This window comes from Buteo buteo, chromosome 2 (genome assembly GCF_964188355.1).
Source record: "Buteo buteo chromosome 2, bButBut1.hap1.1, whole genome shotgun sequence".
NCBI classification, from domain to species: Eukaryota; Metazoa; Chordata; class Aves; order Accipitriformes; family Accipitridae; genus Buteo; species Buteo buteo.
In genome coordinates, this window is record NC_134172.1 from 23,028,450 (window position 1) to 23,044,523 (window position 16,074).

A 16,074-nucleotide genomic window follows, 5' to 3' on the forward strand; every position below is an offset into this window, starting at 1 on the left:
CTTCATTACATGCAGATCCTCATCAGTACACTTGGATGACAGACCTATAAATACCTTCACAGCAACTTGCAGTTCAGCCCATCTGTTTGCCTTGTGCACTCACTCCATTGGAGAGCTATTTATTCAATAAAGTAGTTCAATTCACTCTTCAAAGCTTACCTACTCAAGAATTTTGTCCACCTAAAATGTACTTTTGGCCTTATCTACACAAGGAAGCCACTAGGTGATATGATGAAGCATGCATTTATAGTTACTGCAGATGAAATACATGTGACATGCTCAATGAAGATAAAGAAGAGTATTTACACTGCATAACTTCAGACATCTACTTTAGTCTCCAAAGGCTTCCTGAATAGCCAGTGCAAGGGTACAAGGGTCCTGCAAAAAGACACCTTAATATAGGCACTCTGAGTGGTAAACCAGAAAAGCACCTCTTCTTCACCATGTGTACAGATGGCATAGAGACTAGCTTTTTAATAATGGCACCAGAGTTCAACATTGCAACTACAGGTGTGAAGTAGCTGAGTTTGCTTCAAAGTAGACTAGCCTAACATGTTCAGTCTGATACATGTTAATTCCATGGGTAGGTTCATGTCAAATGAAAATGAAAATCTAATCTTTAAGTAAATAACCAAAACAAACTGGAAAGGAAAAGAATTTAAAAACAAAACAAAACAAAACAAAACCCAGACCATACACTGAGCAGTCTAATCTCACAAATGAAGACATAGCATCAGATTTATTCTGTATTCATATAGAAATAAAGTAAATTAAGAAGATATACGTAAGAACTGTAAATAGATTAATTTTAAAACTTTCCTCTGGATTTTGAGGCTACCATTTCCATTGTGAATAATAAATTAACGCCAGTGTGTATCCCTAGCATAAGGGCCACTACTCACAGGGTTTATAGCTACAGTCAGAATCTTTCAACATCAAAACAAGCTCGATAATTGCAGGAGAACAGAGTACTAGAAAAGAAATATGTTACACAACGACAAAATTTTTGCCCTTTAAACTGAGCAGCAACATATTTAACCTTACCTGGAACCCAGTTTAAGTATCGAAAAGGAGCACCACCAACCCATTGCCATCCACTGTTGAAATTCAAACTGTTAAGACCGAACCAGAGAGCAGAACTCAGTCTGCCAGTCAAACCTAGGTAACAGAGACAAAGAGATACTGAAAGTGCACAGCAAGAGCAAACACTTTCTCAAAACATGACAGCTGAATTCTAGCTAAACCGTCTGCTTCTCCTTTTTCCCAGTACAAATTTTAACAACTTTTAACCTTTTAGTTAAGGTGGCTATGCTAAACCTGCAAAACATGTCATCTTACATGGGTCACTTCAGTTTTAGAGTTTTCACATTTTTAGGTGTGGAGAATTTTATGACAATAGAAAACAAACACTTCTGCATGCTCTTGGTAAACCAATGATCATAAATATTAAACAAATAATTTTTTTCCAGAATTATAAAATATTAAATTGATAAGGTTGCACAAAAGTTCACAAAACCAAAAATCAGTATTCTAAAATGAAACGTGAATAGTTTCCTATTGTGGATTTTCTCTTCCAATAAAATTAACAAGCGTGAGTTTCAAATTTACAAAATATTGTAAAGCAAAAAATCTGTTCACATTTTATCAAAGTACACTAAAATGCCATCATTCCAAACATCATCTTTTTAACAGCACATCTTGTACATTTTTCAGACTCATCTGATTTCACTTCTTTTAGCCAATGATAAGTCAGGCTTCCAAAACCAGTTCCAAGTTATTGCTCTAGTTCTGAAAAGCACCTAGAAATACCATGCTTATGTATGGCCCTGCTGAATTCTCTAGCATTATTTATAGTCATTTTTAATCAATTGTCTATCTCTGCATTTCATATAAGACTTGGAAGCCCAGCTAGATGGCTGCTGATTTTTTTTAATTAAATGTATTTCTGCATAGCTCACAGAAAATCATTGCGCTATATATTTTATTCATTTCTGCTTCTACCAATGGCATCATGCCAGTATGTAATTTTGCTCTACGTATTTTAGTTGTCTTTGACACCATGATTATGGGCAGCACTTGAAACATGGCAAGGTTAAAAGGTGGGGTAGTTAAGCACTGGAAAGGACTGGAATGTCATACCAGAGCCTGATTTGGCACCAACACATTAATGCGTTCCAGTACTACCTCTATACAAACAAGTTGTGGTTAAAACAATCAAGAACTGAGCATGACAGGAAATCCTGGTAGTGCCAGGGTAGCTGCAGAATGAAAAACTGGTTTTCACATACATTTGGCAGCCATATCTACTAGTTTGCAATTAAAACACACCTACTAATAACTCACTTCTATATGTTAGTGCCAGATTAGTCCCTTGAGCACTAATTTCAACAATAATTTCATCACACTCAGTAAAAAAAAAAAACCTATGTCTTGACCAAATCCTTAAATTGAAAACAAAAGTTTAGACAGAACAGACTGTTCATAGCATTAAAAATACATTTATCATTCCTCTAAATTGGAGAAATATGGATTTGATGGATGGACTATTAGATGGATAAGGAATTGGCTGAATGTCTGCATCCAAAGAGTTACAGTCAACAGCTCAATATCCAAGTGGAAACCAATAAGAAGTGGTATTCCTCTAAGGTCTGCATTGGGACCAATACTGTTAAATGCCTTCATCAATGACATAAGACAGTGGGAATGAGTGCACCCTCAGCAAGTTTGCAGATGACACCAAGCTGAGTGCTGTGGTTGATTCACTTGAGGGAGAGGATGGCATCCAGAGGGCCCTTGACAGGCTCGAGGAGTAGGCCCATGTGAACCTCACAAAGTTCAGCAAGACCAAGTGCAAGGCCCTGCACCTAGGTCGGGGCAATGCCCAATATCAATACAGACTGGGAGGTGAATGGATTGAGAGCAGCCTTGTGGAGAAGGACTTGGGGGTACTGGTGGATGAAAAGCTGGACATGACCTGGCAATGTGTGCTTGCAGCCCAGAAAGCCAACTGTATCCTGGGCTGCATCAAAAGAAGTGTGACCAGCAGGTCAAGGGAGGTGATTCTGCCCCTCTACTCTGCTCTGGTGAGACGCCCCCCTGGAGTACTGCATCCAGTTCTCAGGTCCCCAGTACAAGACAGACATGGACCTGTTAGAGCAGGTCCAGAGGAGGACATGGAAATTCATCAGAGGGCTGCAACACCCCTCCTATGAAGAATAGCTGAGTGAGCTGGGGTTGTTCAGCCTGGAGAAGAGAAGGCTCTGGGGAGACCTTATCACAGCCTTTCAATATTTAAAGGGCACTTATAAGAAAGATGGAGAGAGACTTTTTACAAGGGCCTGTAGTGACAGGACAATGTGTAACAGTTTTAAAATGAAAGAGCGTAGATTTAGGTTGGACATAATGAAGAAATTTTTTACGATGGGGGTGGTGAGACACTGGAACAGGTTGCCCAGAGAGGTTGTGGATGCTCCATCCCTGGAAGTGTTCAAGGCCAGGTTGGATGGGGCTTTGAGCAACCTGATCTAGTGCAATATGTCCCTGCCCATGGCAGGGAGGGTGGACTAGATGACCTTTAAGTATCCTTTCCAACCCAAACCATTCTCTAATTCTCTGATTCTGTGAACTTACGTAGTACAACATATAGCTTATGGCATAGAATAGTTTATCTTCCAACTGATGTAACATACTCAAAATATTTTCTAATCCATTTAATAGATGAATTAGTGGACTATTTCTTGTGTGTACACAGGCTAAGAAGGTAATAAAGAGGAGACTGTCTCACCGTAGAATGTAAATATATTCAAGTACAAATTCAGAAGAGAATTTTCTCAGACAAGTTTGGAAATTACTTCAAAAAACACTGAAGGAGATCAAAAATAAAACAAGCTATTTGTGAGTCCTTTTGTTTATTACTTCTTTTTCTTTCTTTTCATATTTTAGCACATACTGATGATATGACAGCTTCAATGAGATAGGCCAAAAATGCTGACAAGTGCACACAAGTAGAGCACAAGAAGGATGCAATCTTGGTATCTACATTTTTGGTTTACAAACTATTTTGCATTTTTCTGCATTCCAACATTCATTCTTCATTGTTTGCATTACTTAATTGCTGTATTTTTTATATTACTCTAAGCTTCTGGCAATATTTAATCAAGATAAAATAATCATTTTCTGTCCGATTTTCCCAGCTGAATCATTCAAGATAACAATTTAAATTTACTAATTACTAGAATTGAACAAATAGCAATTTTCAAGATGTAACATGCTATAGAAGTGTCACTGTTACAATAATGCCCTTTTAAAAAAGCCTGATGGATAATATTACCCTACCTGTCAGGTATGTTTGTTCATGCAACTCTGTGATGCTTAATAACTCTGCCTTCTGTTGTTGACAGCTTTTTCTTGCCTGGTGCCATTTCAGAGCTGCCTCAGAGTTTATCTGATACTGGACATTTGTTAAAGGATCTGTATTCCACAACAAATCAATACTGTTAACTGTAGGGAGAAAAAGAAATGCTGTTACTGATCATGAAGACGGAGCCAGGTAAAATACATAATAAATTGCATAGCAAAAATACACAAAACCTAAACACTGCTATAGACAACTAGTTTGAAAGGAGCCCTGAGGCTCTCTAATGTGTTAGTAAATCCAGAGCAGAGCTAAACCATGCCAGCTGTGTTGGACAGTACACAGGTAATGAAACAAGGTCACCATTTTCTCCAGTATAACAAAATTGCTGTTTAAGGTAGAAGTTGAGTGGCTAAAGTCATGCTAAAAGAGTTGATTTGTCACTGTGGAGAAAAAGACTAAAAAATTCCAGATTTATGCTAGCTAAAGTGTATATCAAGCTGACCACTTTTCTGAGATTAGTAACCCCAATTTTTTACTAATTTTGGGCACTATGTAAAGTGACTATGTATTTTCTTACTGTGACAGAGGTAATCAGACCCAAGCACTGAAGGCAAAACTTACATTACCAGCATCCATCTCACATTTTCCTTCAATTCCTGATTTGTCTTATACATATATCTGACATACCATCACGCTTTCTTCTCTGCCATGTGACCTGACTGTGATCTCCTTGAATACCTGAACTTGGCACATTTAGGCAGTGCTAAACCAGTGAAAACATCATCCAGCAGGGCCCAACATTAGAAGTGGCCCCAGAAGGTGCCACACTCCTTACATTGCTGCAGTCTCTCCTGGCTCGTCTCAGTTGAATCCCCACAAGTATGATCTTGCTTTGCCAAAAATGGAACCTACAGGAGCCCCCAACACTGAGCAACATATCACATAAAGAGATTAAAGTTGCATGACAAAAGCAGAGTATAGCAGAGGTCACTGTATGTATGCTGACAATGGGAAAATGACTGAAAATCCTGCAGCCTGTATCAGAGTTTCTCAAGTTGCAAGCTGTGAAAAATTTGAGAAAGAGGTCTTTTCCTTTTCCGAATTCAGAGAGCTCAGAAAACTTAAGTGTGCAAATAAGAGGAAAACAGTACAATAAACAAAACTCAAGACAAAGGATGATACATGTTAAATGTCAGCAGGTCAGTAACTAGTTCCACTTTTTCCTGTATTAAATCTGAAAGTCTATAGATAATATGAAGTGCTTCTTTTCGAATTATCTTTATTTTAAAAAATCTAATATAACCTACAGTAATAATGACACTTGACTAAAAATGGGAACTTTCATCCCATTATCACTATCCACAAACCAACTTCTGTCCAAAATATTTTATGACTATCAGAAGGCAAAATTTCTTCGCTACACTGTGTTCTACAAGAACATAAATTCCTGTGCACAAGCACAAGCACAAGCACAAGCCTGGGATAAAATGGAGATTGCAAAAATACTACAATCTATAATTCAGTAAATAAAACTGCCTCTGACTTGATAGAAAGGGTTTTATAAATCTTGTACAATTATTACAGAGGAAGAGGTAAACAAGTCTCAGGCATTCATCCAACCTTCCGCCTCACACTCCCAGTCTCATAATTTATGACTTGCATATGGTGCTCTCCTGTAGAACTTTTGTCTTTCATAAAAATAAAGTTCATTTATGAACCTTGGCAAATTTGTTTTTAAGATTTTTGAGTTCTGTGAGGTCAAATACCTTCACAGAGCAGGATTTTGGAAAATCTATATGCTATTGTTTAAAGTTTAGTATCCCAAGAAACGAGAAGACGAATCACTTTTCTGGAATGATATATTTTAGCATCTAAACTAAATTAATGTTAAACCCCACCTGTCTTTAGTACATAACTGGAAAAAGAATTAAAAAGCTGAACTTCATCCCTACACAGATGAATTCAGCATGCTTTTTGTATACACTGAAATTAGTGAGAACTAGCTATTTCCGCTCATTACTATCAAAACCCCAGAAGTATGATATAGTAAATTGGAAAATTTCACTTGTGTCTTTGAAAGTTCTCAGTCTTTGAAACAAAACAAAGCAGACCAAAAATGCATTGAATTTCTGCTATAGCCCTTGACAGACAAGTTCAAACTTACAGGAAAGGCACAAAGTCTTGACCAATGCAGACATTTATGACATTTATAATTAAAAAAAAGTCAACATGATTACCATATTAAATACGGTCTTTCTCCTGAATTAGGAAATGGAAGAATCTTGAGAGATTTTAATTTCAAAATTGCAAGCTGAAATCTGGCCTTTGACTAGCAGTAACAATAAAGCGTTCTTGTTTGTTTAGTTATCCATCCAAAGCAAGTAGGAGTCTTAGTCCAATATCCTTGGAAACCACATGAATAAAATCACGGCAAACAAAAACTGAATATAAATCGTGTTAGACAATCTATAAAATAACTGCCATCACTTCCTCTCTGAGCATATAGCAGGGAAGGAATCTCATAATAAAGACATTACAGTTTATGTGAATTTATAACATAGTATATAAAGATACAATGCTGTCAATAGTAAAAAAGTCTGAATTATACTAAACTTCCTTCACATGCTTATCTTCACTTAGATATCTTTTCCCAAAGTGCTCCTCTCTTTCTCTTTCCTAGAAAAAATTGTGAGGTCCAAAGTCAGGTTATGAATTCCAGATAAATCAGAAGAAACAACACAATTAACCCCATATAACTTAGTTGACCAATTCACCAGGCATTTTGAACCAGCCATAGAACCACAATGAAAACCCCTTCAAAATATCTTGAAACACCAGCATGGGGAAAAAGCCTGTCATAAAAAAATAAATTCAGTATTTGTGAATGAATACAAAGATGTAGATTTGCCCAATAATTAACATACCAGGCTATGACTATTTAAATATTTCCTCATTCTCTGCATTTTTCGTTTCCTTCCTAGTCAGCTGCAAGTTTTATGCATCACTTATAAGGCTTTCTAAATTCTTCACAAAAATTCTAGCTCTTTCATCTGTCAAGAAAGGGGCCTCAATAGACTTTTGCTCACTTGAATACAGCTATAGGCATATCTCATGACTCACTCTCCTGATGGTCTTACACTGTACAACCTGTTTTCTTCCCCAGCACCTACTTTTATATTGCAGTGCAACATACAGCTCAAAAAGACACAGTGTAACCTGTAAAGAACCGGTACTTCCTAAGCTACTAAAAATTGTCTGATATAGCAACATTTCTGCTTCTTCCTGTGGCATTTAAGTTTCTATTGTCACTGTATCAGCATCTCTTTTTAAAGCACCAAATAAAGGGTCATACTCACAATTACGTTATCTCACTGGTCAAATTTCTACACCTCTATTGAGTATAATAACTGTTATAATTATGGTCTTATGCCCTCTTCATTTTGGAGAACATTTGAGCTGGTTTTGCTCACAATGAAAAAAAGTGACTGGTTCAGTCATGATAATTTCACTTATGTCCAGGCCCCAGTATGAACAGCTGTAATAGGTCGCACCACATATTTTCATACCACACCTTTGCTCCCTCAGCCAGTTTAAGAAAAACCAAACATTTCACTCTTATTAAATAAACTTTAACATAAAAAGACTTAAACATTCTATGTTTAAAGGTGCTGTTGAAGTTTATTAACTTATCACTCTCTCATGCAGTGCATTCCTCTTTCATAGGGCTGACTAAAACTTCTGCTAGCACAGCCTGTCTCTCATTAAAATACATGACCCAAACTTGAATATTTTATAGCCAGTACTGAAGAATCAGGAAGGAAACATGCAGGCAATCAGCATGAAGCAGCTTTTTCCAAAAGCAATCACAGTCATCTGAATGGATTTCCTTGCATTATGCCAAAGAATTAAACAAAATTTAATGATACCTCCTATTTGCTATACTCAGAGAACACTGGACAGGTAGCATTCTTAAGCTGACCTTGCATGTGCTGTATTGATGGGATTGATATTTCCAACATGTTTTTAATATCTTGAAAATAATACTGGTATAGAAACAAACAAACAAACAAACATGAAATTTTTATTTGTCTAAAATAATGAATGCAGCATTCATGGAGATCAGGCAAGGACACTAATATTTCATCACCAAACCAGTTAAGATCAACCCAAACTGTTTTCTTCACATCAAAGGAAAGACATACTTTTCTCTTTAGCTCTGACTGTGGTCAGCTGGAGCTTTACAGCAAAACATGATAAAAAAGAAGAAGGGAGGGAGAAGTGCTACCTCTCTCAGCATGACAGAAGAAGCAGCAGCTTGCAGACAAAATGCTTAGTACATGTTTCACAGAAGTTCAGAGAAACTGTATTCAAATTTAAAAGAATTCAAATACATACAGGCATATTACTCCAATTTACTTGAAGTAATATCAACATTTCTTAATAAAGGTCTTTATATTCATAATACTATGGTTGAAACTCTAACTGTACTAAAACCAGGGAATTTAGAATATAAATACTTCTCATTGATTTTAAATACAGAACTACAACATAGCATACAGATTTGGGAAATACTGGGATTTAGTAAAATTTCATGTAAGCTCCTTCATGTTTAAAAGGCAACTCATTCTACAAAGTAGTCTTAATTTTCAATTAAGCTATATTCTAGCTTCCAGTTCTGCTGCACAAATTTCTACACAGCCTTTTGCATATACTAATGTAGCGTCTTTACATCTAATTAACTGTCTATTTAAGTAAATGTGTAATTACAGATTCCAGCATATGATTAACACACTTTCACCTGGATGTAGTTGGTCAATTTTTTTTATGCTGAGCCCTATAATTATGTATTTAAGTAGTTCCTAAAAGGATAGCAGGCTGAGTAAAGACAGAAAAATGCACCATTTCAGACTGTATTTTGTACAGTAAAGCACATGATGAAGACACCAATATTTCCAGTCAGCTGGATAACAGTACAACAGAATCATGAACATACAAAACTTACATTTCAATGGGCAAAATCCATACATCTTGTCAACATCGAAGTCTGAAGTGGTTCCACACCAGAACCAGCCATCTGATCTGCCAGCATCTGTGCAGTCAGCATACCATTTATCACCAAACTTAAAAGGGAATACACAAGGTGCTCCATTGGCATTTCCTTTCACTGTGTAGGTATCTAAGGAGACATAAGAATTTGAAAATGTATAAACAGTCATAAGCATGGGATATACATCAGTTCAGCTTTATGATCATATTATAGGAAATTATAGAAAGCAATGCTTAACTGTACTAGAAATGGGACATCGATAATTTTACTCTCTGAGTTGACAACCATGTCCACAATGAGACAAACGTTTATTGCTTAAGCAGACCACTGACCAGAACTGACTGAGCTAAGACAAGTACATCCCTGTGTTAAATTTTACATTTCTAAAAATCAAAAGTATAAAATCCACACAGTTAAGCAATTTTCTTTTTAAGCACAAACAACTGCTGATTCTTCTGTCCATTTGCAGACCATTTTACACAGGGAAGAACACGTACATATAAAATTGAAAGATATATACCACAGGTGAATCCAATATACTACACCCAAATAAAATTTCCACTGGCATCTAAAGGTAATTTTTGTTTCATCGGAAGCCTGACTCGATGACACTTATCAAAGTAACTAAAGCAGTTTTCTGTGAGTGCGCATATAATGTACGTGCATTGATGGGAGGACATACAGAGGAACACTACTAGACAGGGACTGCTAGAGAGGTGACATACCAAGGTCACTGTCTCACAGAGCTGCTAGAAAACAAAGGAGGATGGAATGGCAGGCCATCACGCCATCTCCCCCCACCTCCTTTCACATAATTTGCTTTGCTAGAGTTCTTTTATTCTGGCTTTAGAACAAGGACTAGTACTGTAATCAGCCATTGTGTAAGCCATGGAAAATGCATCCATACCTCCCTCTGTGACCATTTCTTTTTATTAAAGAATACTAAATGGGAGCCAAACATATTCCCAGATACTTATCATAAATATATATATATGTCTGTATGTATGTATGTATCATACATAACTTTTTCAAATTTAACTATTTAAAATATCTAATTTCTTTGTCTAACACTTCAGCACCAACTCTGAGACTCACTTCAAACACCTAGGAATGCATCTTCAATATACTGGAACTGAAGATGTCAAGAGTTAACTAAATCCTTACAGCATAATTAATATTTTCTCCCCAAAGAAAAAGAAAAAAACATAATCAACATGACTATACACTTACACTAGGTCTTTCTGTACACATGTAAAGAGTAAAAGCTATCATTAACTGTTGTCTAATAGTTATACACATGTTCTGAATAACCATAGACTATTTTTCCCCTCTTCAAATGAATCACTACCATGCACAGTTAATTATCTGTCAGAACTTAGACAACTTTGACAAAAAAGCAAAATGAACCCCTCAAAAAACATAAAACACACACTGAAGTATTCCTGATTTCACCAGAAGTCACACTCACTGATCATTAATGAGATGAAGGAAATTCTCCTACACTTCTAAATATTTTAATTAGAGACACATAGAAATGAGTTTGAAATACAGAAATTAATTTACAGAACTTTACCTTCATAGCCTCGAGAACACAGATCGTCTGTGGTTCCGTAGACTTTCCACCTACTCCATAAACCAGATCCCTTGTACAGCATAATATTCCTTTCCTGTCTGTTTCCATAGTTGAAAAACAAATCTTCCCCTTGGATTGCAAAGAGAGTCTCATTTCTGCATTCCCATCGCTGAAGTTCACTAGCCTTGTCACAAGGATACAGAGTGATCGGAACCCAGTCTTTCTTCGAAGGCACTCCCAAGCACAATTTGAATCCTATGCTCATAAGCTGGTGATCTGAGACCCACCTGAATTTTTGTGACTCATTTTCTTGAACGCAAGGAGCAGTAGTCACTGAATTAGAACTTTGAGCCAGTACACAGCGCTTGTGATCTTCATTATATATTAAGAAGATGCTAGTATCTGTAAGACAAAAAACACTGGAATAATTTGGTTTGAAGTAATCTTAGATACTATCTAAATGAAATATTAATCTAGACACTATTCTTGGGGTTAAAATCTCATAATCTGTTCAGCAAAAGAAGGTGCGGTACTCCTGTGGCATACACCTGTTAAAGTGACTGTAGAATGCAACAAGTTCAGATGTGAGGACATTTCAACTATTTGCGTCAGTGAAAGCATCTACATGCAAAAGCACAAGGCAGCAGAGATGCAGCTCTAGTGTCTGCTGTAACTTTATAGCATGGCTGAAACTGAAGAGAAAAAACACACTCATGTTATTATTCCAAACTGCACCCATGGGAGTTACTGAAACAAGGGAGCACGCACACCACACACTGCAGATCCTGACACTGAGCACTCCAGCAGCGCTGGCTCCTTGATCCTGGCTTCCAGGTGTGAGGAGATGACAACAGCCACTAATTTCTTCAGGCCTCACTTCCCCACACCGGGGAGTTCTGTTCCCATAAGCTCTGCTAAGATCCTTTAAGTCTTAACTGAGGGGGAGGCTATTTTTTTAAGCTTTATACACAAGCTACTTGTAGGGCTAGAACAGTATATTCATTTTTCACTCAACTAGAGTCATCAGTGATTTCTTTCTCCTTTCTTAAAATACTGACAACAGTGATATTTGCCATCATCAGTTACGTCTCTTAATGACTCATGAAAATCTACAAGGCTTTTCATAGCTCCCAATGTTATTTCTCCCTCCTAGCAAATAGTGCTTTACACCATGCATTTTCATGTATTCAAGGTTTATTTCAAAATCATAACCACTAGAAAAGTTTTTAGCATCTCTTACACTTGGATGTACTATGGAGTGCAACATTTCTGAGCTGGTCTTGCCCAGAGACTGAGAATTTCTCCTCTCTGATCCCCTTGAGATACATTTTAGCACAGTAACTTAATAGTTCTCTCTGATATTGGATCACATAACGTAACAGGATGCACAAGGTCTTAAAACTATATTTTAACTGGGCTACAAGCTAGGAAAGAGAAATACTAATATATGTGACTCTGGGGATTGAAGCTAATTAAAACATTATTTATTTTAGTGTATGATTACCAAATTAAACAAATTCTATAATGGAGAAATATTTAAGAGGAAAACAGGTTAACCACAGAAAATTTTCCCTTCTCTGCTGAGGCTCCAATGTGGAAATGATTGTACTTTTCTGCAGAAGAACAACCTGGGAACAAATAACCTCTCTCTCAGAGAAAGAGCTGACCTAGACTTATCTCATTCATGGTTCAGTTTCCTTCTCCTGTCCTTTGGCTTCCAACTCACTGGGAAGTAGTGTAAAACTGATGAGCACTGGAGACAGAAATTGTTGCCTTTTGCCAATCTGTTTTACTCACAGACAATACAAGGAAATGTATAATTATCACTGCTGGTGATAAATTTTTTTATTCTGCTTTTCTACTAGCATTTAGCACAATGTTATTGTAAACTGATATATGCAATGCTTGCAACTCTACTTTTCCTGAAATCTTATTTAAAGTTTCTGGGTAAAAGACATGTCAGCCATTTTCACATGTGTGGAAAACACTGCCTGATCTTTCAAACTGCTACAATTGTATTTGTGACCTAAAATAACATTCCTTATTTTATGCAGCTTATGGTGTTAAAGACAGGATGCTACATATGTGAAAAAGGTACCCCAAAGTCAAAAGCCTGGATTGTTTCACCCAAGCCTGAAAGGGTGCACAGTTTTGGCTTCAGAAACAAGGATAGAAAGCTGAACAAAGACGTCTGGCCAGTGGGGGGGGGGGGGGGGGGGGGGGAAGAGAGGCAAATCTTTGGCCCTCTGCTATTCTGACTGCATCTTTACAAATCATTAGCAGTGTGTAAACACAGCATGGCTGCTTGTACAAATGCCCCAGCACACACAGGGCTCTGACAGGGAATAATACATAGGTAAGCAGCTAAAGGGCCAACACAGCCAAGCAGGCATTGAAGTTGGCGCCAAAACAGAAGGACAGAACAGGAGGCAGCAGGATGCAGGAGCAACTGTGGCTGAGACTGTAGTTGCAGGATTTCCTTCCCCCCAGAGTTGCTCCTGTCTCATCCATGACCATACAGCAGATTTGTAGCACGGTCCTGTATTGCTCTAGTTTACAGCTTTATTTCTGTGTTTACTCTGCCTGCTGGGACACCAAAGGAGATTCCCGTACAACACTTTCTGTGTGAGTTATTAGATAGTCTAGAAGAATATGAAACAAGCCAGGTATTAGTGCAACACTTTCTATGCCCTCCCAACTCTCCTCTGTAAACAGTTGATACCATTCCTGTCAACATGGTGAGTTGTATCTGTAAAATGGGCTGAGCAGAATTCCTTATATAACCATTAACTGTGTTTCACTGTTCTGTAGCAACATTTGTTATAGAGCTCCCCTAACAGGGTGCAATTCTTCACTATAGATGAGCCGTAGGTGGTACGCTTAAAGGTCCACCACAGCACAATCATGAGTACCACAGTGTTGGTACTTTGAATTACACAGATTTCTAACAGAGTACTCCATATTTTGAAACTTAGCCCTGGAAGGAGGTTCTTTAAAATGCATAGGAATATGCCAGGCACAGGAACCAACTTACCTCACCATTATAACCCATACAGGGAGATCTAGCATCTTTTTCCTCAAAAGTCCCAAGTAGATCATAATAGAATTTTTCTCCCAGGCTTTCATTTTTCTTCACCCACCACACTGTGACTATTTGTCTATCTCTGTCCTCAGCTTGTATCTGAAGAATTGTGCCAAGTACTGTAAAATCTCACTGGCCAAGTCTCTTTTCCACAGTAGAATTTTCCAGTATGCCAAGGTAGCTTCACGCTCTGCAGCATTTGCAAACTATCACAGATTATGCAAGTGTAAATCAAGAAGGAACTCGTGAAGCCAGTGAAGTGCTACCAGTGTTAAACACTAATGGAGAGCACAAGAAGAGCACACCAAAAGCCAGAAGCAAAAGAGGGGGAAGCAATGAGGCAGCAAGCAGGTAAGATGACTGTCTTCTCCACGCAGACTCTCGCTTACCAGATGGCCTACAATGATTGCTGCTAATTGCACAAAGCAAGAATGGTTACAAGGCAGCGTTATGAAGTTTTGCTTCAGCAGACCTCAACCTGGAGCGTGGAGGATGCCGAGAGGCTTTCAGGAAGGGCAGATGCAAAACTTTCACTGAAAAATAGCTGCGCGCTGGAAATGACGGTAATTCTCAGAGCGCGCGGGTGTAAGCTCCAGGTTTCACCCAGAAACACAGCTTTCACCTGTTTTCGCAGCCTTAAGCCGTGCCAATACCTCAGCTACCTCAACATCCCCCCACGAAAGCCATCTGCCAAAAGCAGGTCCCCAGGCCTAGGGAAACCGAGGCACCGCCGGTGACAGGTCAGTCTGGCACCCACACCACCACTGCCACCCAAAAGGCCGCCTCGTCGGGCAGCTTCGCCCGCTGGGTACCTCAGGGTGCCGGCGAAGAGGGGAGGCAGCTGGGGTGGGCGGCTGAGGGAGGGCCCGAGGGGAGGCGGTAGCCTCCCCTCGGGCCCTCCCTCAGCCGCCCGCCCCGCCGCATCGAGGCTCTCCTCAGGCAGCACCCAGGGGGTTAAAATGGCCGCGGGCTTCTCCACCTGCGCGGACGTTTTCTACCTAACCCCCTCCATGGTCTGGCTGGGCTCGGTGCCCGCCGCGACCCCGCTCCTTTCTCGGCACGTCTCACCCCGCACAGCCCCTGCGGGCACTTACCCAGCAGCGGAAAAACCCGGGGGAGAAGTGCGAGGAGAAGCAGGAGCGGGGAAGGAGCCATCGCCGCGGCTTCGCCCGTGGCGCCCCGCTGCTGTGAGGAGAGGGTTTCCCGCCGGGCAGGTCCTCCGCACTTGTGAAGGGCTGGTGGATCAGGGGAAAGCTCTGGGCTCGAAATGATAAGGAAATATCCTGTCACATGGGGCGTTTTGAAATAACAGGAATTCGCTGTTCAAACTTTGCTTTCCTAAGCTGATTTTTTTTTTTTTTTTTTTCCCCTCAGCGGAGGGAAGAGCCTCCTTCCAGGCACATGCAGGTGATAAAGTGGTGATAGCTGAGAGGAGGGCTGGGGTTTTTTTGTTGTTGTGGTGTTGGTTTGTTTTTTTTTTTATCCCCTTTGCTACCCTGTCAGCGTCGCATGTGTGTCACTGGTTTGTTTTCCAAGAAAATTAGCGAAACCCGCGCCGAGGGAGCAGGACACCCTTCCTCCTCCTCTCTTTCTGAGGTGAACTCAAGCCTCAAACAAAACCCCCGCTCGAACGACCGGGTTTCTCCGGAGAGCGAGGACTGCGGGAGTAGCAGAGACCTACTTTTGGGGAACCGGGATTTGGGTTACCCCCCCCCCCCGCCCGTCCCCATCACTCCTCCCCCACGTGCGAGCAGGTTGCTCCAACGACCGGCGGGGAGCGGAACGCGGGGACGGGGACGGGGACGGGGCGGGAGGCACAGCCTGGCCCTCGGGGGGGGGGGGGGGGCGGAAAGGAAGAGCCTGAGGGGACGCACGGGCTTAAAAACTCTTAACGAGGCATTTTTCTGAGCTCCAGTAAATGAAATTCAGCCGATTTATTTATTCTTCTGACTGTGGTGGCTGTATCTGCTGTTAACAGGATTCAAATCTTGCTCGTGGATCAGAGTGTGAGAAAA

At 39.7% G+C, this 16,074-nt stretch overlaps 1 protein-coding gene across 1 annotated transcript in view; it reads right to left on the reverse strand.

Annotated features, from left to right (window-relative positions):
• The window catches only part of LOC142040352 (macrophage mannose receptor 1-like), a 64,216-nt gene extending 48,917 nt beyond the window's left edge, over positions 1 to 15,299 (reverse strand). Inside the window, 5 exon segments of the mRNA XM_075048167.1 lie at positions 1,045 to 1,158; positions 4,336 to 4,500; positions 9,360 to 9,533; positions 10,978 to 11,379; positions 15,154 to 15,299. Of these exon segments, the coding sequence (XP_074904268.1) occupies positions 1,045 to 1,158; positions 4,336 to 4,500; positions 9,360 to 9,533; positions 10,978 to 11,379; positions 15,154 to 15,214 (916 nt within the window). The 5' untranslated portion in view covers positions 15,215 to 15,299.
• Positions 15,300 to 16,074: the final 775 nt, after the last annotated feature.